The sequence below is a fragment of the Zalophus californianus genome, chromosome X, assembly GCF_009762305.2.
Source record: "Zalophus californianus isolate mZalCal1 chromosome X, mZalCal1.pri.v2, whole genome shotgun sequence".
NCBI lineage: Eukaryota > Metazoa > Chordata > Mammalia > Carnivora > Otariidae > Zalophus > Zalophus californianus.
Genome location: NC_045612.1, coordinates 96,587,731 through 96,615,372, shown reverse-complemented (window position 1 = coordinate 96,615,372; position 27,642 = coordinate 96,587,731). Strand labels below are relative to the sequence as shown.

The following is a 27,642-nucleotide window of genomic DNA, read 5'->3' as shown; positions in this document are numbered from 1 at the left end:
TAGTCTAAACACAATTTTATTCATATGTGAAAAATCATCCAGAAGATTCGAGTTTCTGTATTTATCATGTGGGTGAATACATTCTGTCCTTTTCCATGGCATTATTCTCACCTCATAGAATACATCATTTTCTGGTTGCAAAGTAGCACTAATCTAGACTCGATTCTTGGAAATGTCCCTGTGATTTGGAGAGACCATGACTGCAGTCCATTTAGAAAGGGTAATCTCAGGCATAGAGGGACACCTAAAAGCCATCCAGTCCCACCCATTCCTTCTAAAGGTTGCCTGCAGTTGGTCACTCAGACTCTCTCCCTTCACCTCCTGCACCTGTTTTGCACTAGGGACTGGATGTAAAATGGAATAATATCTATTTACATATATTGAAATAATTATCTTTGACATCACTTCTGAAATAGCAGTATATTTAGAGAAAATGAGCTCCTTTAATCATCTGTCCTATAATCCTGTATTATCTGTATAGAAGAGGCATTTGTGTAGTGGTTGGATAATGAGTCTGGGAGCCGATAAACCTGCCTTGACCAATTACCTCCATGACAGCTTTTGAAATAGAATGCAAATCCTAGCCAAAGAATCCTGCATGGTGGAGTGCAAAACTGAATATATATATACAGTGGCTTAGTGTGTGGTGAGAAGCAATGAATTAAAAAAAAATTGTTTTCCATCACCTGTGTTCAGACACGATCACGAATGGCTAACATAAATTTTTCCAGAGAATATGGATTCCTGAAGTTCACTATGGTGACAGACACTGTCTGTTGCCTACCAGATATCCATTTTCCACATCATCCTTACTCACGGAAGCCCAATCTTGTTTGACATAGCAGTGTTCTCAGATAATTACTTGATTTTCCAAACTCTCTGTCAAGGTGGCCGTGCCACACACTACTAGCTAATGACATGTCAGTGTAAGTCGACTTGGGAGTTCTGGGAAAACTTTTGCTTTCCTGATTTAAAAAAAAAAAAAGAATGGATATGACTGGTACTACCCTTCCCCATTTCTTCCTGCCTGGGATATAAACATGGTGTCTGGAGTTACAGCAGCCTTTTTGTGCCTATGGGCCAACGTGGGGGAAGGAAGAGAGAATTGTGACATTCTGGCTGATGTCAAAAACCACTACACAAGTATCAGCAGTACACTACTTCCAGACCTTGTTATATGAGAAAAAATAACTTCTTACTTGATTAAGCCACTGGAAGTCAGATTTTCTAAAAATTTCACTTAAATGCATCCCTGATACAAGTATAGTAGACCCTCTGGGCAAGTCTGGCTAGCTCCAGATATCCCCAGTTCTCTGTGAAACAGTCCTGCTCCCTCTCTGGCTGGACTTTTGCACCCATGTTGATGCAATTGGGGTAAATCCACCTGACTGAGGCCGAGCCAATCAGATTCCCTCTCAGGAAGTTGAAATTGGGTTTCAGTGGTTCTGAATGATACTGCAGTGTGGCTAAATTTGAAGGACATTATAAAACTTGGAAGCCAGTATGTTATAGTGTAAGGGGAAGTCACCTTCAGCCATAGAGAGGTAGGAAAAATGGGTCTGTGGAAAGTGAAAGAAAGAGGCAGAGTCCACTGTCATCAAGAGAGAGAACACTACCTGGGGTCTGGTACATTTCTGGGTCCAAGTATTAGTCCCTTCATAGGTTTGGCTGCTCTTAGATTCCAGGAGCTCTCCAGCTTCCTTCCAGCGAGCCAGGCAGCCCTGTGAGATTAGCAGGGTGGTGCCCTGAATAAGAGCACCTGACTAAAATGGAAAAGGAAGTGAGATCCAGCCTCTGTATTTTGGTCACTAAGCCTTGGCCTGGGGCTGCATCATCCCAGAGGTAATGTGCTTCTCTATGCAATTCATTTGCCCAGAAGGGGCAGATTTCACACAAGATTTAGGAAGGCCCTTCTTCAGGATAGCTAGTAAGGTTAGTGTCTTATAACCAAAGGATCTTGACATTCAGACAAAATGTATTAACGAACAGTGAAACCATCTGTTCTAGTATTTGACAGATATGTTGTTCAATACCCTGATTTATTTTGCTTTTAAAAATTAAAATGTAGTTTACGTATAGCAGTATGTACAAATCCTAAGCGCATAGTTCAACGATTTCACTGTATGACTCAAATACTCACTACCCAGATTAAGAAAAGGAACATTTCCATCATCTCAGAAAGTTCCTTTATCCCCCTCAGTACCACTTGCCCCCACCCCCCCAACAAAGGACACAAGGAAGTAACCACCCTTCTGTATCACTGTAATTTGTTTTGCCTTCTTCTTGAACTTCATATAAATGGAGTCATACAGCAAGTAGTCTTCTGTTCAGCACGTTCATGAGATCCAGCCGTGTGGTTGCATGTATCAGTGATTCATTCTCTTTTTATTGTTGAGTAGCATTCCATAGTGTAAATATACCACAGTTTATTCATTCATTCTCCCCTTGATGGACATTTAGGATGTTTCCAGGTCTTATGAATAAGCTTATGAATAAACTCTTATGAATAAAGCTGCTGTGGACATTCTTATACAAGTGGACCTAGGTACTTATTTCCCTTGGACGCTGATGTACTGTAGCAGAAGTCCAAATTATACACCTTTCATAGTAAACATCTATATATTTATATAGATATATAGATCTCATATGCATGCACCTGGATAAATTTTGTGTCGAGTTGTTCCTTTATGGTGTAATTGAGAGACCTTATTTTGTAAGTACCTCTTCATAATTAATTATATATTTAATGTACCCACCCACTTTACATGTGAGACATGGGGCTACTCTCTCAGTATTGTGGGGATGCATGCTTTTGTTTATTCAAAACTTGCTAAACGGTCAGTAGTATTTTGTGTTGCAACTAATGAAGCAAACTTATAGTGAGGGTACCTGGCATTAAGCTTGTAATTGAAAGTCTAGTCTGTGACCAGGTATAAATACGGGAACCACATAAGATTAAGCTGAGTTCTTTGTTCCAACCACCTGTGCAATTTGCAATATTAAATAGTGCCAGATTTGCAATGCAAAGCTCTATTAAGCAGTGCCTGTATCCCAGCATCATGAGTGGGGCTTTTTACAAAATAGGAGTGTCCAGTCTACCCCACCTCCCATAAAATCTTGGTCTACAGTGGGGCCTCAGTTTTTAAACCCTTTCGTGTAATTATAAGCTATAGCAGCTGGCCAGCTGAAAATTTCTTTCCTGTGTCCATCGTCACGATTCTGGTGATTACCCTCAGCTGAACATTGGTGCCTGTGAATGGATTTCATCTCCTGTTAAACTTTCCCCAGGCAACATGAGATGACGCATACAATTTACTTTTTATGAAGACAGCCACATTAAAATAATAACAAATGATGGAAAGTGGCTGAATAAGACATATTTGGGGTAATAAAATATGGACACAATATGAATTTATTCAGACTAGGCTGTAATCTCCACTGATGGCAGCGATTTGTCTCTCTTGTTCACTGATGGTCTTCTGGTGAGCCATAGGAGGGCTCAATAAATATTTACAGAATAAACCCTGTATAATACAAGGACCTTATTTACTAACTTAAAAGGTTATAAATCCTGCTTTGCTTAGTACTGGCTATATATCCCAGTTGCTCACGGCAGCCTCGCTAAGGACCAGGAAAAAGCCTCCCTAGCTCCATTCATTTGACAGCAACCCACTTGGAATTTGTGGAAGCTCAAATATAATGAAGAAGATTTGGGGACCTTCTTGTCCTTAACAGAGTAAAGGTGTCAATTTACTTCATTCTTCTGTCTTCAGCCACAGAGCCAGCTCCTCCTCCTCCTTCCTTTAGGGGTAAAATGAAAATCAAAACTAGCCACAATGACACTTTTGTTCATCATGGCTGCCTGATCCCTACCTAGGGGTGGTGGTGGTGGCTGCTCCCATCACATATTCATGCCCAGGTCCCCCCCAGATCTCCTTTTTCAGTGTGTCGGTTATGTAGAAAGCGATTCTATCTGAATTTTATAATCCAGCTCTCCTAAGATCCCTTGCCAGAACTTTCTGAATAGAAGCTAGAAAACAATAAACCACAATCATTTTCCCTTTCAAACACCTGAAGACACAATGTCGACCTAACAAAACTACTTTGGACATGATTACACAGAGGGTTCTCTACAATGGCTATGTGAATATGAAGGGAGGAAGGAAAGTTATGCACATACTTATAAAGCATATAAATCATGAACTAGAAAGGTCATGGGAAGTTTCTTGGTCAGCAGTGTCGTTTCATAGATGAAAACCATGAAGCCAAAGCGGTTAAATCACTTGCCCAGTGCCATATAATGACAAAGCCAGAAATTCTGAATTTCTCAGCCATGGTCACCCACTCCACCCCACCCCCACCCCAGCAGCTTTAGGTTTCATTTTGCACACAGGGAAGGTACCACTCATGGCCAAACCCACACTCGATCACACTGGTTCCTTTAACCCCAAAGAACGGATTTACTATTATATAATGTATTTTAAGATATGGGGTGGGGGAAGATCTAAGCAGTTTTAAAGAAACTCTGCCTTCCCTCCCCTGTTTCTGATCTTCAGGGCAGCCATCAGTCCTATAGGCCCACGTCCAAAAGCTTGGCAAAAGAAACCCTTTCAGCTTGTTCTGTCAAAAGTATCTCATTGAAAGAGTTATTGAGCCTTAAAATGTCACAGATTGTTCAGATACTCTTCTTCCATGGCCATTTTCATGACTAGCTCTCTAAAGTGACAATGTAGGTAGCACATAACATAATCACTTAAGTTGAGGTGACACTGGTTCCTGGAAAAGCAGGTAATTGCTTCACAACACTTGTTGCTGAGGCTCCCATGGGCTGCTTCTCTGTCTTCCCAAATTGACTTTGAGGATTTAAGGATCTACTGTCATGGTGGCATATTGGAGAGTGTCCATTGTCCCTGACCTACAGCAGGATAAGTGGAAGGAGAAGGGAGATCATCCAGGGCAATGGCAGCAAAGGTGACAGTTTGCTTCCCAGGCTTTGTCTCTGGGCTCTAGGTTTGCACTTAAAAAAAAATCATCACAACTTTGTGAGTGCTGCCAGGGCTGGAAACTGCATTTGAATTTGTCTACTTAAGACAGCCTCACTTTAAAGAGCTGTGGAGCTAGAGGTTTCCGTGGAAGCAGAGGTACGTGTGGGCAAAAATTGCTTTACAGGGAAATGAATTCTAGCCATCCTGTTAGGTTGGCAATTTATGGCTACCCAGTTGATGTGAGTTTGGCCGTAAGCAACCCAATGAACAGTGACTCTTAAAAAGGGAATAATTTTTCTCTTTTAACTAGAGTCTGGAGTTAGGTAGTCCTGGTTGGGGGACACATGCTCAATGATATCCACAAACCCCAGGATCTTTTTTTCTTCTCCATCATTCTTTGAATGTTGGCCTTTGATCCATGTGCTCTTTGCCTCAGGAGGCAAAATGGTTGCTATAGCTCCAGGCCTCACATAAACATCCAAGGCACCAAAAAGAGGAAAGGCAGGTAACAGCCCAGTCTATCCACTTTATTTCCATTTATCATGAAATAATAAGCTTTCTAAGAAGCCCCTGCGCCAGAAGATTTCCCCATTGATCAAAATGAGGCTACATAGCCAAGCCTGGCTTTAAGGAAGGCTGAGAATGGAGTATCTGGCAAGAGACAAAAGGTTGGATGTGATTGGCTGAGGCTATTCACTATTTATAACCTGGAGCTAAACATGATTGTCACCCTAATAAAATTGAGATCTCGTTATCAAGGAATAAGGGGAGAGTGGATGTTGAGTAGCTAACTAATGGTGGAAGCCACAAATATGTAATCAGAATTGGCCTTTCCAAATAGGAAAGGCCTTTACTATATACCTGATTGTACTCAACACTCATCTCTGTATTTTTGTATTATCTAGCACAGTGTTGTGCACCCAGCAAGCACTTGAAGAAAATGTCTGTCGAACCACGGTTTGAGAACACTGCCATGACTCATTCATTCAGCCCTGGCTTAGAGGAGGGTCTGATGTGAAATGTCAGTTATGCATCCGACCCTAATAATGGAGCCATTCACTTTAGAGGCATTGGGAGGCCAGAGACTACAGATATTCAAGTAGCCAGTGTTGAGAGGCTGAAACAATTTCTAGTTCTTTAAGCTTTCTACTTAGGAAGAAAGTACATAAGAGAATATGCGTCTTGATAACGGCCGGGACAGAGGACAGGTTAAAAACATGCATTATGATCTCATTGCAAAGGACCTTTGGCCTAGCCTGTAAGAAATGAAACCGCTGAAACAGACCATCACATCCACATCCCAGAATTAGAGCCCAAATGAGTATAGACAGATTTATAAATAGTTGTCATAAAGTGTTGAATCACAAAATAACAAAATACCATTGCTGAAAGGCACATTAAAGACCAGCTTAACTCCTTGTTTTTTCAAAAGAGGAAACCAAGGTCCAGAGGGTTTACGCAATTGGTCTAAAGTTACATAGTTAGTGACAGAGACTTGTCTAGAAACCAGATAAACCTGAGAACTGTTTTACAGAAGCAACGAAACGTGGCTTGGGGTAAGTGGGACAGTGAAAGGCTCAAAGTGTGGTGATGAGAAAAGTAAATACACAGACATGAAGGGCTACCCATTACCAGTTTATAAATTAGAAGTTACAACAACCTCAGTTGTTGTACAACTGAGGTTGTTGTAACTTCTTGCCAACTGAGTTGGCAACAACTGAGGTTGCCAACTGCCACAAGCTGGTCCTTGGGTGGAACATGGGGGTGAGAGGTGAGCACATGGATCAAAGGCCAACATTCAAAGAATGATGGAGAAGAAAAAAAGATCCTGGGGTTTGTGGATATCATTGAGCATGTGTCCCCCAACCAGGACTACCTATCTCCCGACTCTAGTTAAAAGAGAAAAATTATTCCCTTTTTAAGCATAAGGGTTACCTTATGAGAGAGATCCTAAGTGATCCTGATCCCAAGGTCAATGGTGCTGAATGGTGGGAGTTGAGTCACTAATTGAACTTCAGATAGTTTACATGTATTGTAAGCTGTATGTCAGGAATTGTGCTAAGTGTCTTATACGGAATCCTCACAGCAATGCAGTGAGATGGGTAGGTCTTATTGTTGCTGCTTTTTACAAATGATTAAACTGAGGCTTAGAAAGTATAGCAGCCCCCCCCCATATCCACAGGGCATATGTTTTAAGGCCCCCAGTGGATGCCTGAAACCATGGACAGTACTGAACCCCATGTATACTCTGTGTTTCCCTATACATACATACCTGTAATAAAGTTTAATTTATAAATTAGGCACACTAAGAGATTAATAACAAAACTAACAATAAAAGAGAACAATTACATCAAAATAGTGCAATACAAGTTATGTGAATGTGGTCTCTCAAAATTTCATATTGTCCTGTACTCACCCTTCTTGTGCTGATGGGAGATAAGATGCCTACATGATGAGCTGAAGTGAGGTGAATGACGCAGGCCTTGTGACTTAGCGATAAGCCACTATTGACTTCTGATGATTCATCAGAAGGAGGATCACTTCTTTGGGACTATGGTTGGCTGAGGGTAACTGAAACCACAGGAAGCAAAACCTCAGATATGGGGAGAGTGCTGTATAAGTAACTTTGCCTAAACCCACAATGCTAGAAAGTGATGAACCTAAGTCTGGAACCTGGGTCTGTCTGACCTCAAAGCCCCTATTTTTTATCATCATGCTATGCTCCTTCTTTCATTCAAGAGCCAGACTCCTCCTATCTCTTAGAGAACCAGAGTATGGAGCCCCGAGGAAACTTACGGGTCACCTAGTACAGTGCTATTCAATGCGTTGTTCTCAGACCAGCAGTGGGCCTGCTGCTGAGAGCTTGCTACAAACAGATGATCTCAGGCCCCATTCCACAGCTACTGAGTCAGAATCTCTGAGGGGAAGGCCCAGGAGGCTGTGTTTTAGCTAGCTCACTAGGTGATTTTTAAGGTACACTAAATTTTAAAGAAGCCCTGACTTGGTAGATTTTAGTCCAGTCTCTTTATGTTGAAGGTGAGGAGGCACACCTGGGTGGCTCAGTCGATTAAGCCTCTGACTCTTGATTTCTGCTCAGGTCATGATTTCAGGGTCATGAGATCGAGTCCTGCTTTGGGCTCCATGCTGGGCATGGTGCCTGCTTAAGATTCTCTTCTCCCTGAAAGGGGAACCCTCTTATGCTGTTGGTGGGAATGCAAAGTGGTACAGCCACTCTGGAAAACAGTATGGAGGTTCCTCAAAAAGTTAAGAATAGAACTACCCTATGACCCAGCAAATGCACTACTAGGTATTTATCCAAAGGATACAAATATAGTGATTTGAAGGTGCACCCGCACCCCAATGTTTATAGCAGCAATGTCCACAATAGCCAAAATATTGAAAGAGCCCAGATGTCCATCGACAGATGAATGGATAAAGAAGAGGTGGTATATATACACAATGGAATATTACTCAGCCACCAAAAAAATGAAATCTTGCCATTTGTGAGGACATGGTTGGAACTAGAGGGTATTAATCTAAGTGAAATAAGTCAGCCAGAAAAAGACAAAATGCCATATGATTTCACTCATAGATGGAATTGAAGAAACAAAACAAATGAATATAGGGGAAGGGAAGGAAAAAATAAGATGAAAACAGAGGGAGACAAACCATAAGAGACTCTTAATCATAGGACACAAAACTGAGGGTTGCTGGAGGGGGTATGGGGTAACTGGGTGATGGGCATTAAGGAGAGCACTTGATGTAATGAGCACTGGGTGTTGTATGCAACTGATGAATCAGTAAATTCTGCCTCTGAAACTAATAATACAGTATATGTTAATTTAAAAAAAAGATTATTTCTCCCTTTCCCTCTGCCCCTCCCCCCCAAAAAAGATGAGGCAACAGTTCTGATGACTGAACCATGGTCACTGTGGCAGTTGGATCTCAAGCCCAGACCTCCTGAATCCTAGTCCAATGTACTGTCTGCTGTGTTCTATGGTTTCTCCATGACTGTCCTACAATATGTGCACCGGTTCCTGTGTTGGGAACACTGGATGAGGTTCAGTGGCCCTCTAACCTGACCCGGGCATCCATTCATGTGGCATATCCGGTTTCTCCCTCCACTCCCCCCCGATTCACACCAAGGGTGTTTTTTTCCACCTTAGAGTATCTTTTGTTTGGGAGGTCTTTTGTTCTTCCTTCCTTTAGCTCTTCTTCATCATGATCACGATCATCAGCATCATATTATTATTATTATTTGCTTTTAAAAATTCTGTTTGCATTTATTCAATATCTCATAGCAGTGATCCTCAAACTTTACCATACTTCAGAATCAGCTGGGGAGCTTTTTCAAATCCTGATGCCTGGGTCCCACACCCAGATAGTCTCATGTAATTGGTTTGGGGTGTGGCCGGGGCATCATGATTTTTAAAAGCTCCCCAGGTGATTGCAGTGTGCCGGCAACCATTGGCAAGTGCTTTTTTAGGAGTCTCCCCAGGACCTGAGGAGGTAGGTGGGGCAAGTCCTTCAGATCCCCTTTCCATAAATAAGGAAGCTCAGGCTCTGAGACATTTAGTGTCTTACAGAAAACAATGACATCATCTAGTGGCCCTTGGTGCAGACTGGGTTACCAGGTACTTGTAATAAATCTTTAAAGCCAGCAGTCAGTCTGCAAGAATGGGGTAAAACCTGTTTTTCTTTTCTGGTTTCCAGTGTTTTCTGGGCTTGTATTTCCTGACATGAGAAGGGAAAAGAAACAACTTTGAAATGGTATCTGGGACCAAATGTTTATAACTGAAATTCCCCGCTGAATGCCTTTAATAACTGGAAGATAATCATTAACTAGAGCGTCCCCCTCGCTCCCATTCCTCATCACCCAGCATAATAATGGTCAGGAAACATCAGGAAAACCAGATGGAAGGGACTTGCTCATTCTGCACCAGCACATGTGCCCCCCGTTTGGAGACTAATTAAGAAAATAACAAACCTGGCCACATTGGCTAAGAGAACTCTCCACTGGGGTTTGTAAATTTGGACACGTTTTTCCTACACACAGCATATTGGAAGAGAATTTACCGTTGTTGCTTGCTTCTCTTCTCTGGGTATTCTGATCATTTAAATTATGGTGTGCAGTGTTCTTGCCAGGTGCTCCCTCTTACTTCCTTGAATGTCTTTGGGAACTTACTACGGTTCCTTCAGTATATTTCTCACCCTTCCCAGGAGAAATCCTTGGCTGCAACCAGCCTCTGTGTTCCCATAATCCCTTGCTACCTCAGGCGCATTCCCTGGACCAGCAGCGACAACATCACCTGGGAGCTTGTTAGAAATGTAGAATCCTGGTCCCTTCCCAGACCGACTGACTCAGAATCTGCATTTTAGCAAGAACACCAGGTAATTTGCACATTGGGTCTGAGAGGCATTGCCCTAATACGCAGAGTTTTCTCCATCATCCCACAGCTTAAAATGCCCACCCTTCCAGCTACTTTTATTTATCACTTCCTACTTGTCCTTCAAAGCTTAACTCTGACCCCTCTCCATCTATGAGGCCCCCAATATTTACTCCCTCCACCTTACCCCTACAGGTCATGACTTTTTGAATTTAAACAAATGTTGAATGTTTCATTGTTTAAATGGTTTGGGTATTATTAGTCTAATTATTAAGATTACACCTTCCCCCAGAGGGCCTTGCACAGCCTTTGCACAAGACAGGAATTGTTTGATTCATCAAGATCTGTTTCCTGCTTGAAAGCTGTCCCTTAGCCCTGTCGTGTCTCTTTAAGATTCTTCTGCCCCAAAGGAGTTCCCCTCAGTTTTTGTCTTCTCAACACCTGAGGTAAATCTCCACCCACTCCAGAGATTTTCTAAAGGCGTGGCTCTTCTCTGTAACCTAGTAGGTTCCCACCAAACCACAACCTGCAAAAGGCATAAAAAGTAAAACAAAACAAAGACAAAAAAAAACCTAACCACTTGTGAATATTGACTTGGTACAAAAAAGTTTCCCTAACTTTTTAGTTTGAGATTATTTGGACAGAGAATTTTTAAAAATAAGTTTACTTTTGGGGATGGGATATTTTTTTTTCCTGCTTCACCATGGTGCGCACAGGAAACTTAGGACTGTCTCTGGCTCTCTCCAGGAATGTGCCATGCAGTGTTATCTCTTTTACTGGTCCTAGACCCTGAGGCAAGAGACACATCTTTGAGGCTTCCATCTCCCCAATTCCAGGAGGGAGCAGAGGGCACACATCCTAGCTTACCTATAAATCCCCAAACCTAGCCAGTGGATTATCGGATCTCTCCTAAGGCTTAGCACAAGGGGGTGTAGGAAGGAGAGGAGGACTCCACACTGACTTTCAACTTCCTGGTTTCCTTTCTGTGTCAACTTTTCATACCTTGAACAGCTTCTAGTTCCATCCTGACTCTCTATGTCCTTCAAGTGTATTCTTTATGGCATCAATTTGAAGTTCAAAAATACCCAGGTTCTGACAACTCAAAAGCCTTTTCCTCAAAGCTATTGTCCATGGGCATCAAGTCATTTTGATGTTCATTGGTAGTCAAATGGCTTCTTTTCTCTGAGCAGAAGCCTGTGCGGCCACATATGGTGGTAGACAAAGAACAGGGGCCAAATAAATTGCTGGAGGAAACGCCTCCATTAATATCAGATTCTTACTATGTGTTTGGTGTGACATAGGCGTGGCTTTCTGCATTCCACGTAGATGAGCAGTCACACACGTAGGACATTTTGGACTATTGCTTGATCACGTTGGCAGTGGTTGATCTATAGCTAGCAAAGGCTGCCACTTCAGAGGGCCTGTGGGCGGGACACTTGCCTGGGAAAGAGGTCTGTGGCGAAGGAAGGTTTGTGTGGCTTGGGTCACATCATCCGTTTCCTTAATGAAACTCTCTCCTCGGCATGGAGATGGTTCAGTTACCACACAACCCTCGGGTAGGGCCAAGAAGCATAGCATGGGCTTTATCTTTCTCTCAGCTCTTCAAACTCAGAGCCCACCACAGACACCTCTGTTTGAGGATCGGTGAAGGGAATCAGTTAAACTAACGAAACTTTAAATCAAGCCACCACGGCCTCGCTTTGCATTCTTGCGGTATCGTAATTTATTTTAAGTCAGTGTAGAAAACAGTTTACTTAAAGAACCAGATCCATCCAAGATACCAACACACACATAGGCCTTAGGTGCTACAAATACAGGAGAGGGAATTTGCGTTTGTTTTGGTAGAGGCCTGATGGGCAGGAGGCCTCTCTATGCCATCCTGTCACTTTTTCCCCCTACTGGAAATGCCACTTCCTCATTCCCTGGGCCTTGGTGTTTCAGAAGCACACAGAGACCACCTTCTCAGACATAGTGTGTGTGCTCCTGAGCTCATTCCTGTGTGCTGGCTCGGGGATGGCGCGATGCCTGAGAAAGCAGACACAGGAGGGAAGGACGAGCCCCTCCCACCGCATCTCTTCTTTCTGTGCTATTTGCTCGGGGGGGGGGGGGGGGGGGGGGGGGGGGGGGGGGGGACAGCACTCTCTTCCTCAGTGTTCCTCCTCCACACACTTTTGATAAGCACTGTTTTCACTTTGTATCTGCTGATCGATAAACCCAAGGGTCGGTCTTGTCTGTTCCCAGAGATAAAGAACTGCATGCATAACTGGGCTTTATCCAGCCAAACTAGCACGCTTTTTCTTTGTTTTTCACAGTGTTTCTGAGAGATAAGAGGAAACCACGCAGACATGATGCATGACTGGGGAGGTTTTGAAATACTTTATAAACTCGTGCTCTATTCTGAGCTGTGGATTAGGGATGGAAAGAAAGGAAGAGGGCACCACATGTAATCTAAGTTGATTTTTTTCCCTGCATTTAAAACAAGCAGGTGAACACACACACACTCACAGAACATGAGTAAATGCTCAACCGAGGAAAAAATAAGCTGATTTTCAGTTAGTAGCATAGAAGTAAAATAGGGAGAATTTTAGTAATTCCAATGAATACATACCCCGAAAATTCAGTGATCTTTTCCTATCACAAAAACTATTTCTTGTCATATGGATTCAGAACCAAATAATTGGCAGACAGGACCTAAGTTCATCTGAAGAGCCAGATATATTGCCAGGAAAATGTGGGCTGGGACCAGGTCAGAGTCCTATGAAATCCATGCCATTCGAGTCTCTTAGCATGTTTCTGAGGGCAAGCCAGGCTGGAGGGGTTGATATGGGACTGGGGATGGAAGCTATTCAGTAGAGTGAGACTCAATGTAAGATCAGTTGGCAACTGATAAAGGCACAAAGGAAAAGGTGTTTTTAATAGCAAATGAAAATTTGGGGTAGCACTTTGAGTAGATGCAGGGTAGGAAATCATTTAGGAGAAATTTGCTGTTCAGCTCTGCAAAGACCCAAGGCTGAGCCTTGAAATGATGGCAGGAATGTCTGGGAAGATAAGAGTCTTCAGGAATTTTAGACAGAAAGGAGGAGTACAGCCAAAAGACAGAGGTAGGTTGCTAATAGAAGGAAAATTTAAGTTGAAAGCCACGACATCATTGTTTCTGAGCAACCAGATAGAAAATGAGATAGTAAAGTCTTAGTGAAGCTGAACAGTGCTTCCTTGTCTGTGTTACATACTCTGCACTACTTTCTTTCCACCCTTAGGCTCATGAACTTAAAATTGCTCTACGGTAGACTTCTGGCTATATCTCATCTCCAGTGCTGGATAATAAGTTCCCTGTAAGGAAAAAAATATGTCCCGGGTTTTCTAGAATTTCCCCCATAATACCGAGTTTAGGGCCTCACTGGAATAGTAACTCAGTAAGTGTTAATTGGCAGAATTAATTAATGAACAGCCTCCTCTTTATGTAATTAATTTCCCAAATTAAATGTTAGATTTGAGGAGGGCAAAATCTGGATTATATTTTGACTTTCTCGTGTTGGGTATATCAGAGGAGCAAAACCCTGTAAGGAAGGAAGGAAGGGAGAGAGAGAGAGAGAAAGAAATGGGGAGAGAAAAAGAAAAAAATCATTAGTACCTTATTTCAGAAGGAATTGGTGAGTATAATGGTAGATATCAGGCAGAAAGACTTGATGTGTGAGGAGAGAGGCCAAAATCCAATGGACTTTTCTTTGATCTTAGATTCATTCAATCTAAGGCTGAACTTCAGGTGATTTTTGGAGGGGCGGGTGGGGGGTGGGCAGTGGCCACGGTTATTCTGACTGGTACTTTTCTGGAGCAGGTCTGCATTTTTGGAAGTTTGGCTTCATAAGAGCAGAGGTCTTATCTATCTTTTCGTTGTCATAACTCCAACATCTAGAACAGCCTTCCTGTCATATAGTAGGGGCGTAAGAAATAATTGTGGAAGGAAGGGAAAGAGGGAGAGCTCTGCTTTTCATGCCAGTAAAAACCTGGCACTTATTTACTCCCAAAGGCCCCCTCAGGTTCTGTGTTAGGTACTGAGGATATCAAAAAGGTGAGATGCCATAGTCTTGTGGCATCTTGATTGTCTAGTAGAGAGAGACAGAGGCATAACACCCCAGGTAGTAAGTGCTCCCCCAAAGAGTCATGGTGAGGTAGAAGGAGTGAGCCAGAGGGAGCTAGGAGCATCTCATCTGCCCTGAGAACCTCTCACACCTAAGCAGAATCCTAATAAACTCAACACTGCTTTGTAAGCTTGAGGACATTTTCATCTCTAGGGTCCTAAGAACGGACTGTGGGTAGATTGAGTAAAATATGGAAGACTGCAAGTCATTGCATTTTAGCCATTCTCTATTCAGAGTCATTTTGATATTGAAAGTGATTTTGTCTTGGTACTTACTGGACTTTGGTTTCATTCTGGGAGTGCAGCGGCTACCATGAGTCTGTCATGCAGCAGCCTGTCAGAGCGCTGTGGCTTTATAAGCACAGTCTACTGTGCTTATAAAGACTGAAGGCCCATTACCTGGGCCAGACCTGCGCCGCACACTGGGAGTGACAGCTTTATTAAGCATGATCCGTTAGGCCCAGTCTTTGTTCCTCTCTGTGCAATTTCTTGTTCCCGTGACAAAGATTAATGATATAACTGCGGTGAAGTGGTCTTTGCATTTTATCGAAGCCAAGGGCAATAAAAATGTGTATTTCCCATCAACACAGCAAATTTTCTGAAGAGGGTGGATAAACTTGACAACAAAAAGTGAATCAGTTGTTTAAAAACAAAAAGTTACTTCTGGCTAAGCTTATTTACATAAGAGGAAAAGGATTTGGGGAATATGCTGATGGACCTTAATGAGAAAATCCAGTGTCTGTGGAAAAAAAAGATCCTGATTTGACTTCTGCTTCTTGATTTCCTTACTCAGGTACTGACCCCAGCACAGATCAAATCAATTTGCCAGGCGATTCTGGACTCTGGGAAGCAGTATGCCATGAAAAAAAGGAAACCATTCCCCCTGATGTATTCTTATTATGGAACTGAATACCTGGGTGAGTGAAAGTGTTGGCAAAGTCCTCTAATACCCACACTGACTAAAAACTAGAAGATTCTGATTTGGGGTCATCACTATTCATTTAACTAGAAATACTTTAAAATGCCATTTAAAAACAATTATTGATGGATACTACAAATCACAATTTAATGTTTGTTCTCATAGTCTGACAGAAAGGTAGCTATTTTGATGATTGCTTTCCCTGAAGACTAAAATCCTTATTCTAGATTGTGAGTTCATTGGCTGAATTTCACCAAAAGTTATTGAATCGTTTATATACTCATTGCCAACAGTGCCTCTGTACAGGGAAACAGGATGAAGCCACTGACATTTTCAAGTGTTTAATATTAGTGGCTCAATAACAGACTACTGGGGCGCCTGGGTGGCTCAATCAGTTAAGCGTCTGCCTTTGGCTCAGGTCATGATCCCAGGGTCCTGGGATCGAGCCCCACATCGGGCTCCCTGCTCCGCGGGAAGCCTGCTTCTCCCTCTCCCACTACCCCTGTTTGTGTTCCCTCTCACTGTTTTTCTCTCTGTCAAATAAATAAATAAAATCTTAAATAATAATAACAACAGACTACTGAGTCATAATGGCTACTTTTGAGACATGAGGCCTGTAGAGTGAAAATTGGTTACTCCCCTTTTGAATCTTTCAGTGGCTCCCCATCACTCCTGAGCATGACTTACAGGGCCCTCTGTAGATCACCTGCTCCTTTCTCCTAACTCAAGCTCTGTCTCTCTCCCTTTCCTGGTTCTGTCCCGTATAATCCCCTACAAGCAAAGTGCTCGTGCTCTCAGATCTTCAAAATCTGTGTCCCTGTTCCTTTTGCCCAGAATGCCCGGCCTCCCCCAACCCTTTCAACTATCTGTAATACACCTAGACTTCAAGGCCGATCAAACATCATCAGAGCTATTGAGAAACTTTGCACTTTTGGAAAAAGGTTTTATTAAATCTTCTCTGGAGAAACATTCACGTTTCAGGTTTTACCCTGAAGCAAAATTGGTTAGTGTCAGGTCACCCTGCCACGCTTTTACTGGAGCCTTTATCACTTTATGCTGTAATTAGTGGTTTGCCTGTCCAGCTGCCTCAGAGGGCTTTGTGCACCTTCAGGATGAGGACTTTTGCTCACTTATCTTTGTGATCCCTGGACATTTACCAACGGCCTGTACATAATGAGGGTACCCAACTTCAGCAATGAGCTTATAGACTAGTAGTTCTCTGAGAGATTTCTCAAAGAACCTTTTTAAGTTCCTACTGACTTTCTCTAGAATCAGACCTTGAGACAAGGATTTGGGTATAAATAGCTTATTTGGGAGGTGATCCTAGAAAGTGTTGATAAAGGACTGAGGAAATGAGACAGGGTAGAGAAAGAGGTTAATAGAGGATGTAATAGTGAACAGCTGTGGATAACTGAGGCTTTGTTCCACTGGGGACCCCGAAGACTGTCTAGAACATGCCTCAGAATTGCCCCACCCCCATGGTGAGGAAGCTGGGGTGTTCATCCACCAGCTCCTTGCTTCCTGTGTCGAGGGTTGTTCCCAGACCTGTTAATTCCCTAGGACCTCAGTCCTGTCCCTGTGGGCTGGGCATACCTCTGTGGCCAGAGAAAGCCTCAGGCAGAAGGATAAATGCTTGAGGTAGAAGCTGGGGAGGAGAGGTGCCCCAGAATGGTGAGTGTGGGCAAGGTGATGGGCAGGGCACTGACAGTGTCTGCTAGAGTTCCTTAATAGAACTATTCCTTTCATTTTCCATTTTTTTAGAGAAATTAACATTCTGGTCATTCACATGTATAGCACAAACCAGATTGCTATCTAATGCATAAATATTTTCCTGGAAAGCTTTTTTACCTGACAAATTAAATCCAGTGAAAGAAAGGTACCTTCAAGTATTATGACTAAATTTTAGGAAGAAGTTTTTTTAAGATTTTATTTATTAGAGGGGGGTGGGGAGGAACAGAGGGAGAGAGAGAATCTCAGTCAGACTTCCTGCTGAGTGTAGAGCCCAATGCAGGACTCGATCTCACGACCCAGAGATCACGACCTGAGCTGAAACCAAGAGTTGGACGCCTAACTGACTGGGCCCCAGAAGAATCGTTTTTGACCGGCTAAAACTAAGACCATTTTTGGGCAGTTCCAAGGGCCTGAGTGCAAAGAGAAAGCTTTACCGTTATGGAGTTGAATTTACTGTGTCTGCTTTCAAGTAATACGGCCATTCATTTTTTTATACCATGATTGTCTTTTCACTAAATTAAATGGGCTGTCCTCCCAATTGTGTGAATTAAGTATGCTGTGTTTCTTGATACAGGAGCAGCTCATGGCCTGTCGTCCATTCTCCAAATGCTTCTGTCTTACCACGAGCACCTCAAGCCCTCAGATCAGGAGCTGGTATGGCAGAGTGTGGACTTCCTCATGGAGCAGGAACAGAACTGCAACTGGCCACCCGAGCTCGGCGAGGCCATCGAGAGAGAGAACGAGCTGGTGCACTGGTGCCATGGCGCCCCAGGTCTCACCCACACTGTTATCTGAAAACATTGCCTTTCACTGGGCTTAGCCAAAGAGAGGTGTCTTTTCTGAGGACTGAGGGTATTTCTCATCTTATGTCATTACTACATGAGCTAAAAAGGTCAACATGAAACTTGTCAAACCAAAAAAAGTCTTCATCTGGAAAGGATCTCTAGAAATGATCCTGTAATTTTAACAATATATGATCCATATCTATTTGTGTATAAATTAAACTAGGACTGGCCAATAAAATATAATATGAACCACATATGAAATTAAATTTTTAGTAGCCCCATTAAAAATGTAAACAGAAACAGGTGAAATGAATCTTAATAATAGATATTTTATACCCCAAGTGTTTTTTCAACGTGCAACCAATTTAAAACTTGAGCTGTTTCAGTTTTTCTTCATATTAAAGTGTTTTAAAGCCAGTGTATATTTTATACTAACAAACACCCCATCTCAATTCACACTAGCCACATGGCAAGGGCTCAATATCTGCTTCGAACAGTATAAATCTGGAGGCTGGTAATTCAAAATGTGGTCCCTGGACCAGTGGCAGGAGCAACATCGGAGCTGGTTAAAAATGCAGAACCTCAGGCTCCACCCCAGATGCACTGAATCAGAATCTGCATGTTAACAAGATCCCTCCGTATTTATATGCACATTAAATTTTGAGATGCACTATTCTATAATTCTTCAAATGAGGATTTCCATCATCACCTAATAAAAAGTCTAGAGAACTGAGAAGCCATCTGCGGTGAACTCTCTGGAATTGAGCCTAGAAATTTATCAGACTCCATCTTTTCTTTCTTTCTTTTTTTTTTTTTTTTAAATCCCATTACCCTGTTAATTAGGCTTTCTGAGAAGGAGCAATTTGAAAGAAGTTAAATTCAAATAAATCCATTAATTTCAGTTGATTGGCCAGGGGAGAGATTTAAAATACCAAAATAACACAAAAATTTTGGATTAGGTGTGGATTTAATTTTTTTTTAAAGGTATTTATTTATTTATTTATTTATTTATTTATTTATTTATTTATTTGAGAGAGAGAGCCAGCGAGAGGAGGGGGAGAGGGAGAAGCAGGCTCCCCATGGAGCAGGGACCCTGATGCGGGGCTCGATCCCAGGATCTTGGGATCATGACCTGAGCCGAAGGCAGATGCTTAACTGACTGAGAGCCACCCAGGCGCCCCAGGAGTGGATTTAATTTTCAAGGCTATGCTTCAGTGCCATGAGCACAGCTTTAAAATATATTCAATTTCTCTTTAGTCTGTTACCTGATTTTTATTACTTCCTTTCTGCTCCTTACCTAATTAATCTTCTGTAATCCAACTGCAGTTTCATTTTCTCTTTGGTACAGTTTGAGTTGAAGAATAACAAGTTTTAGCTCATTGGCCATGTTTTCTGCGCCTGTCACATTTACCTAAGGAAGGGACTTCAAAGGCTCCTGTGTGTGTTTGTCCCGGCGCCAGCATATTGTGCATTATGTCCAAGCTCATTCCCACTGGTGATGATTTGAGCCCATTTCTTCTGGCTTTGAACTTTTTGGAGAACAACAAGTTATTTACTATTCTGGAAATGATATCCCTTCATGTTACGCTCAGCACTTTCCTATCCCATTTCCCTTTAATCATTCTCAGTGATGGTCTCTGGCTATCCTCCAAGCACCCCCAGAATCCTTGAATTTTGAAGGTGTCCCAAGTTAAATACAGAATATTTTAAAGGGACTCAATGTGCTAGTGACAGCCTTGCAAAGATGGGAAGATAATCCATTAAAAGGAGTGACTGGGTCGGTTAATTGATGGGGGTGTCTTTGTAAATCATGCACCGTAACAGTATAGCGTACGATTTATCACCTTGGGGACTTCATTTGTCCTCATATATCATTCACGTTCTGTATCTTGGTAAGATTAAACATAGGTTGCAGAGCAAACTCATTAAAACCCCGTATTCACTGAACTACCAAAAACAAACCAGTTCACAAATGAATAAAGAACCAACTGGGGCCCATTATGTATGCCAACCCGCACTCCCACCTCAAGGATATTGGTCCTCCTTTCATGCAATGTGCTAAAAACAACCTAAGAGTGATTATAAATCTGATAAGTACAGGTTAAAGACCATCAAGTCGGCAACACTAAACTCCCCCAAAATTCTAAAAAAGATGACTTAGAAAAATCATTTTCACTTGTTTGAGGAAAACATTTTTTGAGAGATTTATGAACAGTGCAGATGGTTTGGGGCAGCCTACTGATTCTGTGAATAAAAACCTGCAAGAGATAATCCAAATGTGGAACTTCATCAACGATACCTTATCTCCCCCTACAATTGTTTCCTATCGACTGTCCTTCAGCCCACCTCTACAGATGACAGACAGCCATAGTTATCATTGAGACAGTGTGGAAAGAGTTCTTGCTTCGAAGCGAGTAACTTTGGGTTCTAATCGTAGCCCCAGTGCTAACCACTAAATGACCTTGAGAAAACCACTGTGTGCTGCTTTAGGTCTCTCTTGACACCACTGTGGGACATTTTGTCTATAATACTAACCGCATCATTAAAAGTAAAACCCAACCAATTCACAACAAAATGAGTCCCAAAAGATCTGTAGACACCCACATTTAGAAATAGCCAGTGTGGCATCTAGTTTTTCTCACTAAATACAACGCCGTACAGCAGGCAGATGCATATGACCTCTTCATAGCCTTAATGATTCTGAAATACAGGATGAGAGTCATTTACAAAATCATTAAAACAAATGCTGTGTCTAAAATAAATTCTAGATTGCATTATGTTACATCATTACTGTGCTAACACGGACAGTGCATTTCCTTTCCTCACACAGAGGAGGAAACACAGGTGTGGCTAGTTTTTAAAATCATTTCACAAGGGGTCCTGGGTACGTGACTTTGAATAGAGAACAAGGGCTTGACCAGTGCGGGTGTCATTGGTCCCCAAGCTTTGTCACACACTGTACAATGTGTGCCTCAGTAAAATGACAGACCGCAGAGCGGACCTGTGTGGTGATGCTCCAGTCTGTTCAAACTGTGCGTGCCGAGTCTAGCTGTCACGAGGCTCTGCTAGATTGCATGCTTTCACAGCTTTAGCTTCTCAAACCATATTTCTTAAATAATGATTTCTTTTCCCAGTGTTTGGTAAACACGTATATCGTTGGTGACTTAGGTTTCTGATCAGTGCCCAATAATCAGTGTTCCGGTGACAAAATGACACGGTTCCTATCAAAAGCAAAGAAACCCAACCTTCCTTCCTTTTAGTTAAAGCAACCTTATTGCGGGTTTCAGTAGGTCAGGTTAGAAGACAAGTGGTTTAGAAGTCTTCCAAGGTCCCTTCCATGGGCCATTCTGTGATTCAGGCTGCAGGAAGAGGTCCTTTGTCTCTGGCCAGAAGCAGAGGATCGCTAGCTATTAAGCTGCCTTGGGCTAATGGCCTGGCACAGCAATTGGACCATATCAGCCCTTCTTGCTTCCACGTCTCGTCTCTGCCTCGGTGTCGGCCTGTGCTGGGGTGAGAAATGAGACTTTATAAGGTCAGCAGATGTTTTTGGAGCCCTTGCCAGGTCAAACAGCATGCCATAGACTAGGGGAGCAAAAGTGAACAAGACAGAGTTCCCGCCCGTTAGTAGTTTGTAAGGTCCTAGGGGAGGCAGACATATAAACATAATTTTAATATGATATTGTCTAAGTGCTAAGGTTTGTATAGGGAATGATGGGAACTCAGAAGAGGGATTCCAGGTGCCCCTCCAGGTTTGGGGAGGGCTTCCTGGAGGCAGTGATGAGGTGAGTTGGCCAGGCCAAGAAAGTTGGGAAGATTATTCCAAGAAAAGTCAGTCAGAGGCTTGGAACCACATAGTGAAGGAAGGGGAACTGTGAGGGGTTTGGTTTTACTGAAGCGAAAATCTTCAACTAGGTAATGGAGGAGACTTTGGCAGAACAGAATAAGAGCTGAATCACAGAGCGCTTTTTGTGTCTCAAGTGGAGACTAGCTTCACCTGGCTTCTGAGTGGGTGCTAAGAGTCATAGATTACACCACAGTGTCGGTCCATCCTGAGGCAGGGGAGTTGACCTTTGGTTTCCCTGTGTCGGAACCAATCGTTGGCTGAAATCTCCTGGGGAGGTGGGCATATAGCATAGCCTTTCATTTGGCTGAGTGCAAATCTCTCAAGAAGAGGGCAGCTGTGAGCTTTCTTAGCAGCCAATTCATAGCATCTGGGAAATGGGGCACCTGCAGGTAAGGTAAAGGCAATCCAGCAGAGCACCAAGGGCTCCCAGTTCACCCGGCTAATTCTTCCTCATCTTTCGTAGTCAGGCTAAATGGTGTCACTGCCCCTAGTGGGCCTTTCCTACCTCTAGGTGTGGGTTAGGAGCCTTCCTGTGTGTTCCATAAGAGCTCTCCTTCCCCTCAGATAACCTAATTAATGCCTCCAGTTAGATTGTAAACACTGGGAAGGGAGGGGCTTTTTAAAACCTTAGCACCTACTACTGTACCTGATATATAGTAGGTGCTCAGTTACTATCTAAACAACCACCAAATCCTTTGAGCCTTTTATTAGCCTCTTTGCTATCTTTCTGCCAACATGATCAGCTCATAGCTACCCCACTGTGCTTTTTTTTTTAGATTTTATTTATTTATTTGAGAGAGAATGAGATAGAGCACGAGAGGGGGGAGGGTCAGAGGGAGAAGCAGACTCCCTGCTGAGCAGGGGGCCTGATGCGGGACTCGATCCAGGGACGCCAGGATCATGACCTGAGCCGAAGGCAGTCGCTTAACCAACTGAGCCACCCAGGCGCAACCCCCTGCCCCCCGCATTGTGCTTCTTTAGGTCTCTCTCTTGACACCACTGTGGGACATTTTGTCTATAATACTAACTGCATCATTAAAAGTAAAACCCAACCAATCCACAACAAAATCCCTCCCATTGGTTCCCTATTGCCCACAGAATATAGTCCATGCTGCCTAACTGGACTTGTAAAACCATCCATAAGGTGAACCCAATCTACCCTTTCCTCTCCCTATCCTATTGGTTAGAACACTGCACCACTGGTCTTCATGTGGATTGTTTGTCCTGGCTCCAAACCTTTGCCCTTATTGATCCTGATGTCTAGAATGCTCTCTGTAACTCATGTTAGGCTTGGAGTTTCCTATGCATCCTGCAAAGTCCTGAAGAAAGCCCTACTTCTATCCTAGGCCTCATCCAACTGTCTCCCTCAGGGAACTTCCACTTTTTTGATCCCTCTAGGGTTATTGACAGCGTCATTCATTTTATGCTCCAACAGCATCAGGAGCTCCATGTCCTATGATATATCAGTTACATGTACAAATTTTTCTCTCCCTTTCTAGACAGTACCTTCCTGAAGGTCCGGAATCTTGTTTAGCATTTATTTCATATAACCCAAGGCCAGGACTGGCTACATAATTTGGCGGGCTCAGCACATAGTGAAAAGGCAGCCTTCTGTAAAAAATTGATTATTAATTTCAAGATGGTAACAGCAGAGTATTAAACCCAGCATGAGGTCCTTCTGGAGACCCTTGGAGACTGTACAGGTCACATGCCCATGAAGCAAGCCCTGCCTAGGGCCATGTATACAGTAACCAATGATCACTTACAACAGAATGGATACAGTGAATGAATAAATGTGTAATTAAATAAGTTCAATTCTTTTAAAAATCTTCTTTTAGCTTGTGGAAGACACTTTGTTCCTAGAAGTGAAGAAGGACAATAGGCTATAGGTGACCATTGTCAGTGGTTGACTGGAAAGCCTTGGCTGAGGAGAGCCTGTTGTTATGTGTTAATCATAGGAAGTGTTAGAGGATAAATTCTAAAAGAGACTAAAATCATGACTTATACAAATATAAAATAAACGTGGGTCAACAATTTTATTTAGCTCATTAATTAATGAGGGAACCGGAATGGTGTTACAGCTGGTTTCAAAGGAAAATTCCAGGAGCAGGCATATTTATGGGCCAGTAGGAGGGCTGACATGAATTTGCTTAATAGATGCAAAACTGGCTGCTTCCACAAAGGCCAAGGGAAGTCAAAACAACCTATCCCAGACAGAAATGTGATTTTCTAGGAATAGGAATTATTTACATTACTATCAGTTGTCTACAAGGTAATTTCTGTCTCCACAGAGTTGTAAAATAGCCTGGTCAAAAGACGGTGAAAGGCAGAGATAACCCTGATGGATGAGCTAGTCGAGATACCTGCTAAATTCCAGTCTTTCCCACTTCATGTAGGAGAGAGTTAGAGGCCATGCAGGAGAGAAAGGGATCTTGTGTTACTAATCTCCTCTCCGAATATGAGCACCTGGAACTTGGGGGAAATCATTTCCATTAATAGCTGTCGCTTTTCTTGTTTCTGTTCCTGCCTGTGTAATTGAGATTGCCTCTGTTGAGTTTGGAAGGCAATTGTCTTCCTTTAGAACAATCGAGTAGGGAAGGACTCGCTTCACAGCTGGAGTAGAAGTCTTGGCCAGGTCATTTGGGATCATTGTTGTTTCTGGAAGGACTCCCAGTTTTGCCTTAAGAAAAGGTGTATAGTTATAAGCACTTTAACATTACAAATTCTGAACCTCTGTGGGGGAATGGGCAGACTGTATAAACACTTAGCCATTTCAAATAGCCAGATATGCGTAATGCTTCCCAGAGTATGCATCATTAAATATTAACCCATTTGTAAATTGTGGATTGTATCACTCTTTGTACTTGTTGCTCTTTCTCCAGGGGCCAGTATCACAATACAATTCAAACAACTAAATCTCACAGGTAAAATAAGACTAGAAGATTCTATAGCACTGCTCCTCAGAACGTGGTTCCCAGAAGGTCACTTGGTAGAAATGCCGAATCTCAGGCCTTACCTCAGACCTACCAGATTAGAATGGGTGTTCTACACCAGTGATGTGTGAGCCTTTTACAGTTGGAGAAGTTCTGCTCAATAGCATAAAGCCCCAAAGTCACCTCTGATGTCTTTGATGTTTTCACAGGAATTGCCTATCTGTTTGCCAAAGCTTATCTGGTTTCCAAAAAACCACAGTACCTGGACACGTGTATCCGGTGTGGGGAACTTACGTGGCAGAAGGGCCTGCTAAAGAAGGGGCCGGGGATTTGCCATGGTGTTGCCGGCAGTGCTTATGTCTTCCTGCTGCTCTACCGCCTCACTGGAAACTCGAAATACATCTACCGAGCCCAAAGGTCAGCTGATCTTTGCGTGTATTTTTTTTTTCTAAACATTAATCAAATTCATGTTCTGAATAGGTAATAGAGTCACGTAGTTTGAAAAGTGAAAAAAGAGATGCATCACATCAACTGTGCACTCTAGCAATTTGCTTCTCTTTCCAGGTAACAGTGTTACCAAGTTTCTTAGTTATCTTCTCAGAGATATACTGTGTATATAAAGTTTCATCCCTCTTTGTTTTATACAAGTGGTAGCACCTTGCTTTCTTAGCAATCACCCTAAATCAGTACATAAGCAACTCTTCATTTTTACTGTTGCATGGTATTACATTGCATGAATGAACCAGAGTTTAGTTACTAGGTCCCATGTAGAGGGATATGGGCATTATTTCCAATATTTTGCATTACAAATAATGCTATCATGAATAACCTTATATATATGTATTTTTTGCACATGTGTGGGTATATCTGAAAGATAAAGCCCTAGAAGTGGAATTGCTGGGCCAAAGGGTATGTATATTTGAGATTATTTTTTAATTGTGGTAAGAACATTTCAGATGACATCTGTCCTCTTAACATATTTTCTTTAAAGAGAGAGAGAGAGACAGCACGAGCAGGAGGGGCAGAGGGAGAGGGAGAGAGAATCTCAAGCACACTCTGCACTGAGTGTGGAGCCCCATGAGGGGCTCAATCCTACAACCCCGAGATCATGACCTGAGCTGAAACCAAGAGTCCAACACTTAACTGACTGTGCCACCCAGGCACCCCCCCTCTGAACATATTTTTAAATGTTAGCTGTAGGGAGTGTGGTACAGCAGATCTCTAGAACTCATTCACCTTGCAGAGCTGAAACTTTATACCCACTGAGCAACAACTTTCCATTTTCCCCTCTGTCCCCGGTGCCTGGCTACCACCATTCTATTCTTGGCATCTACGAGTTTGGCTGTTGTAGATACCTCATATGAGTGTTACCATACAGTATTTGTTTTTTGTAACTGGCTTATTTCACTTAGCATAGCGTCCTCATTTATCATTTAGAACAGTGTCTGACACATAATAACTGCAATGTAAGTGTTCACTGTTATTATTACTAAAAATTAGAGTTCTATCACTCCAGACATTTCTCTATACATAAATGCATATTTATATATCTATGTATATATGACTGTGTAATATATATTAATAAGATCCTACTATTATGTATATATAATAGTACTATACATGCCATTTACAGCTTGTAATTTTTTTTTTAAGATTTTATTTATTTGACAGAGAGAGACAGCGAGAGAGGGAACACAAGCAGGGGGAGTGGGAGAGGGAGAAGCAGGCCTCCCGCGGAGCGGGGAGCCCGATGCGGGCCTCGATCCCAGGACCCCGGGATCATGACCTGAGCCGAAGGCAGACACTTCACGACTGAGCCACCTAGGCGCTCCATACAGCTTATAATTTTAAATGGACAATTTTTAAGGGACATCCTTCATTTCAGTTTGTATAGATCTATCTCATTGTTTAAATGACGGTAGAGTTATTCATTATAGATGTACCATGATTAACTTCATCAGTCTTTAAGTAATGGACACTTGGTACCTGTGTGATCTTTACAAATAACAAGCAAAATTGTCCCAGATATCCAGTACATACATTTCTGTGCACCTGTGCAAGCATTTCTTGTCACAGAAATTTTAAGAATTGAAGTCATTAGACCCCTGGGTATTTCTAGCCTGTCTTTATCGTTTGCCCATTTTTATCCTCTTGTGATGCTTCTCTTGAGGATTGTAACTCTTTGTTATGATATATGCTGTAAATATTCTCCTACTTTGCCACTTCTCTTTCAACTTAGCTTGTGGTCTTTTGCCAGACCAAAATTTGAAGTATTTTTCTTGTTAAACTTTCAAGATTTCTGGATTTTGTGTTATACTTAAAAAGACCTTTCCTGCTCAAAGATTACAAAAATATCAGTTTACATTCACTTTTAGTACCTTTGTGATTTTAACTTTTAAAAAATAAATTTTTTACCTCCTTCACCCATTTCTCCCACCCATTTAAAAGTTCATCTTAACTTTCAAATCTTTAACTAATCGAGAACTTACTTTTTTTAATGGTGTTATCTGGGTATCTTTCTGTTTTTTATTGAAAAAAACTGAAACATTCCAGTAATATCTATTGACCAATTACCCCAAAGATTTGAAATGTCAAATTTATCATAAACAATTTATATAAATGTTTGTTTCTGGACTTGCCATATTTTATTATTCATTTTCTCATTTATTCTTCCAACTGTATTTTAGAATCAATTTTCAGATTAAAAAAATATTCTGTGGCAATTTGATTGGAATTCCAATAAATTTATAGGTTACTTTAGTGAGAATTAAAATCTTTAGAATATTGTTTTTCTGTCCAGGAACGTGGTATGTTTTCCTTTTATTTAAGTTTTTAGAAATGTCATTTGGTAGGGTTTTGATCTTATGAAAAAGGTCTTGCATGTTTCTAGTTAATTTTATTCCTTGGTATTTTATGTTTC

The 27,642-nt window shown here is 42.0% G+C and overlaps 1 protein-coding gene across 2 annotated transcripts in view; it reads left to right on the top strand.

The window, feature by feature from the left end:
- Window positions 1-27,642, top strand: part of LANCL3 (LanC like 3) — a 100,269-nt gene that overhangs the window by 59,035 nt on the left and 13,592 nt on the right. For both annotated transcript variants that reach the window (XM_027607462.2, XM_027607461.2), the window contains exons 2-4: window positions 15,304-15,427; window positions 17,735-17,932; window positions 24,932-25,139. In XM_027607462.2, coding sequence (XP_027463263.1) covers window positions 15,304-15,427; window positions 17,735-17,932; window positions 24,932-25,139 — 530 coding nt within the window. The remainder of the gene's footprint in view (window positions 1-15,303; window positions 15,428-17,734; window positions 17,933-24,931; window positions 25,140-27,642) is intronic.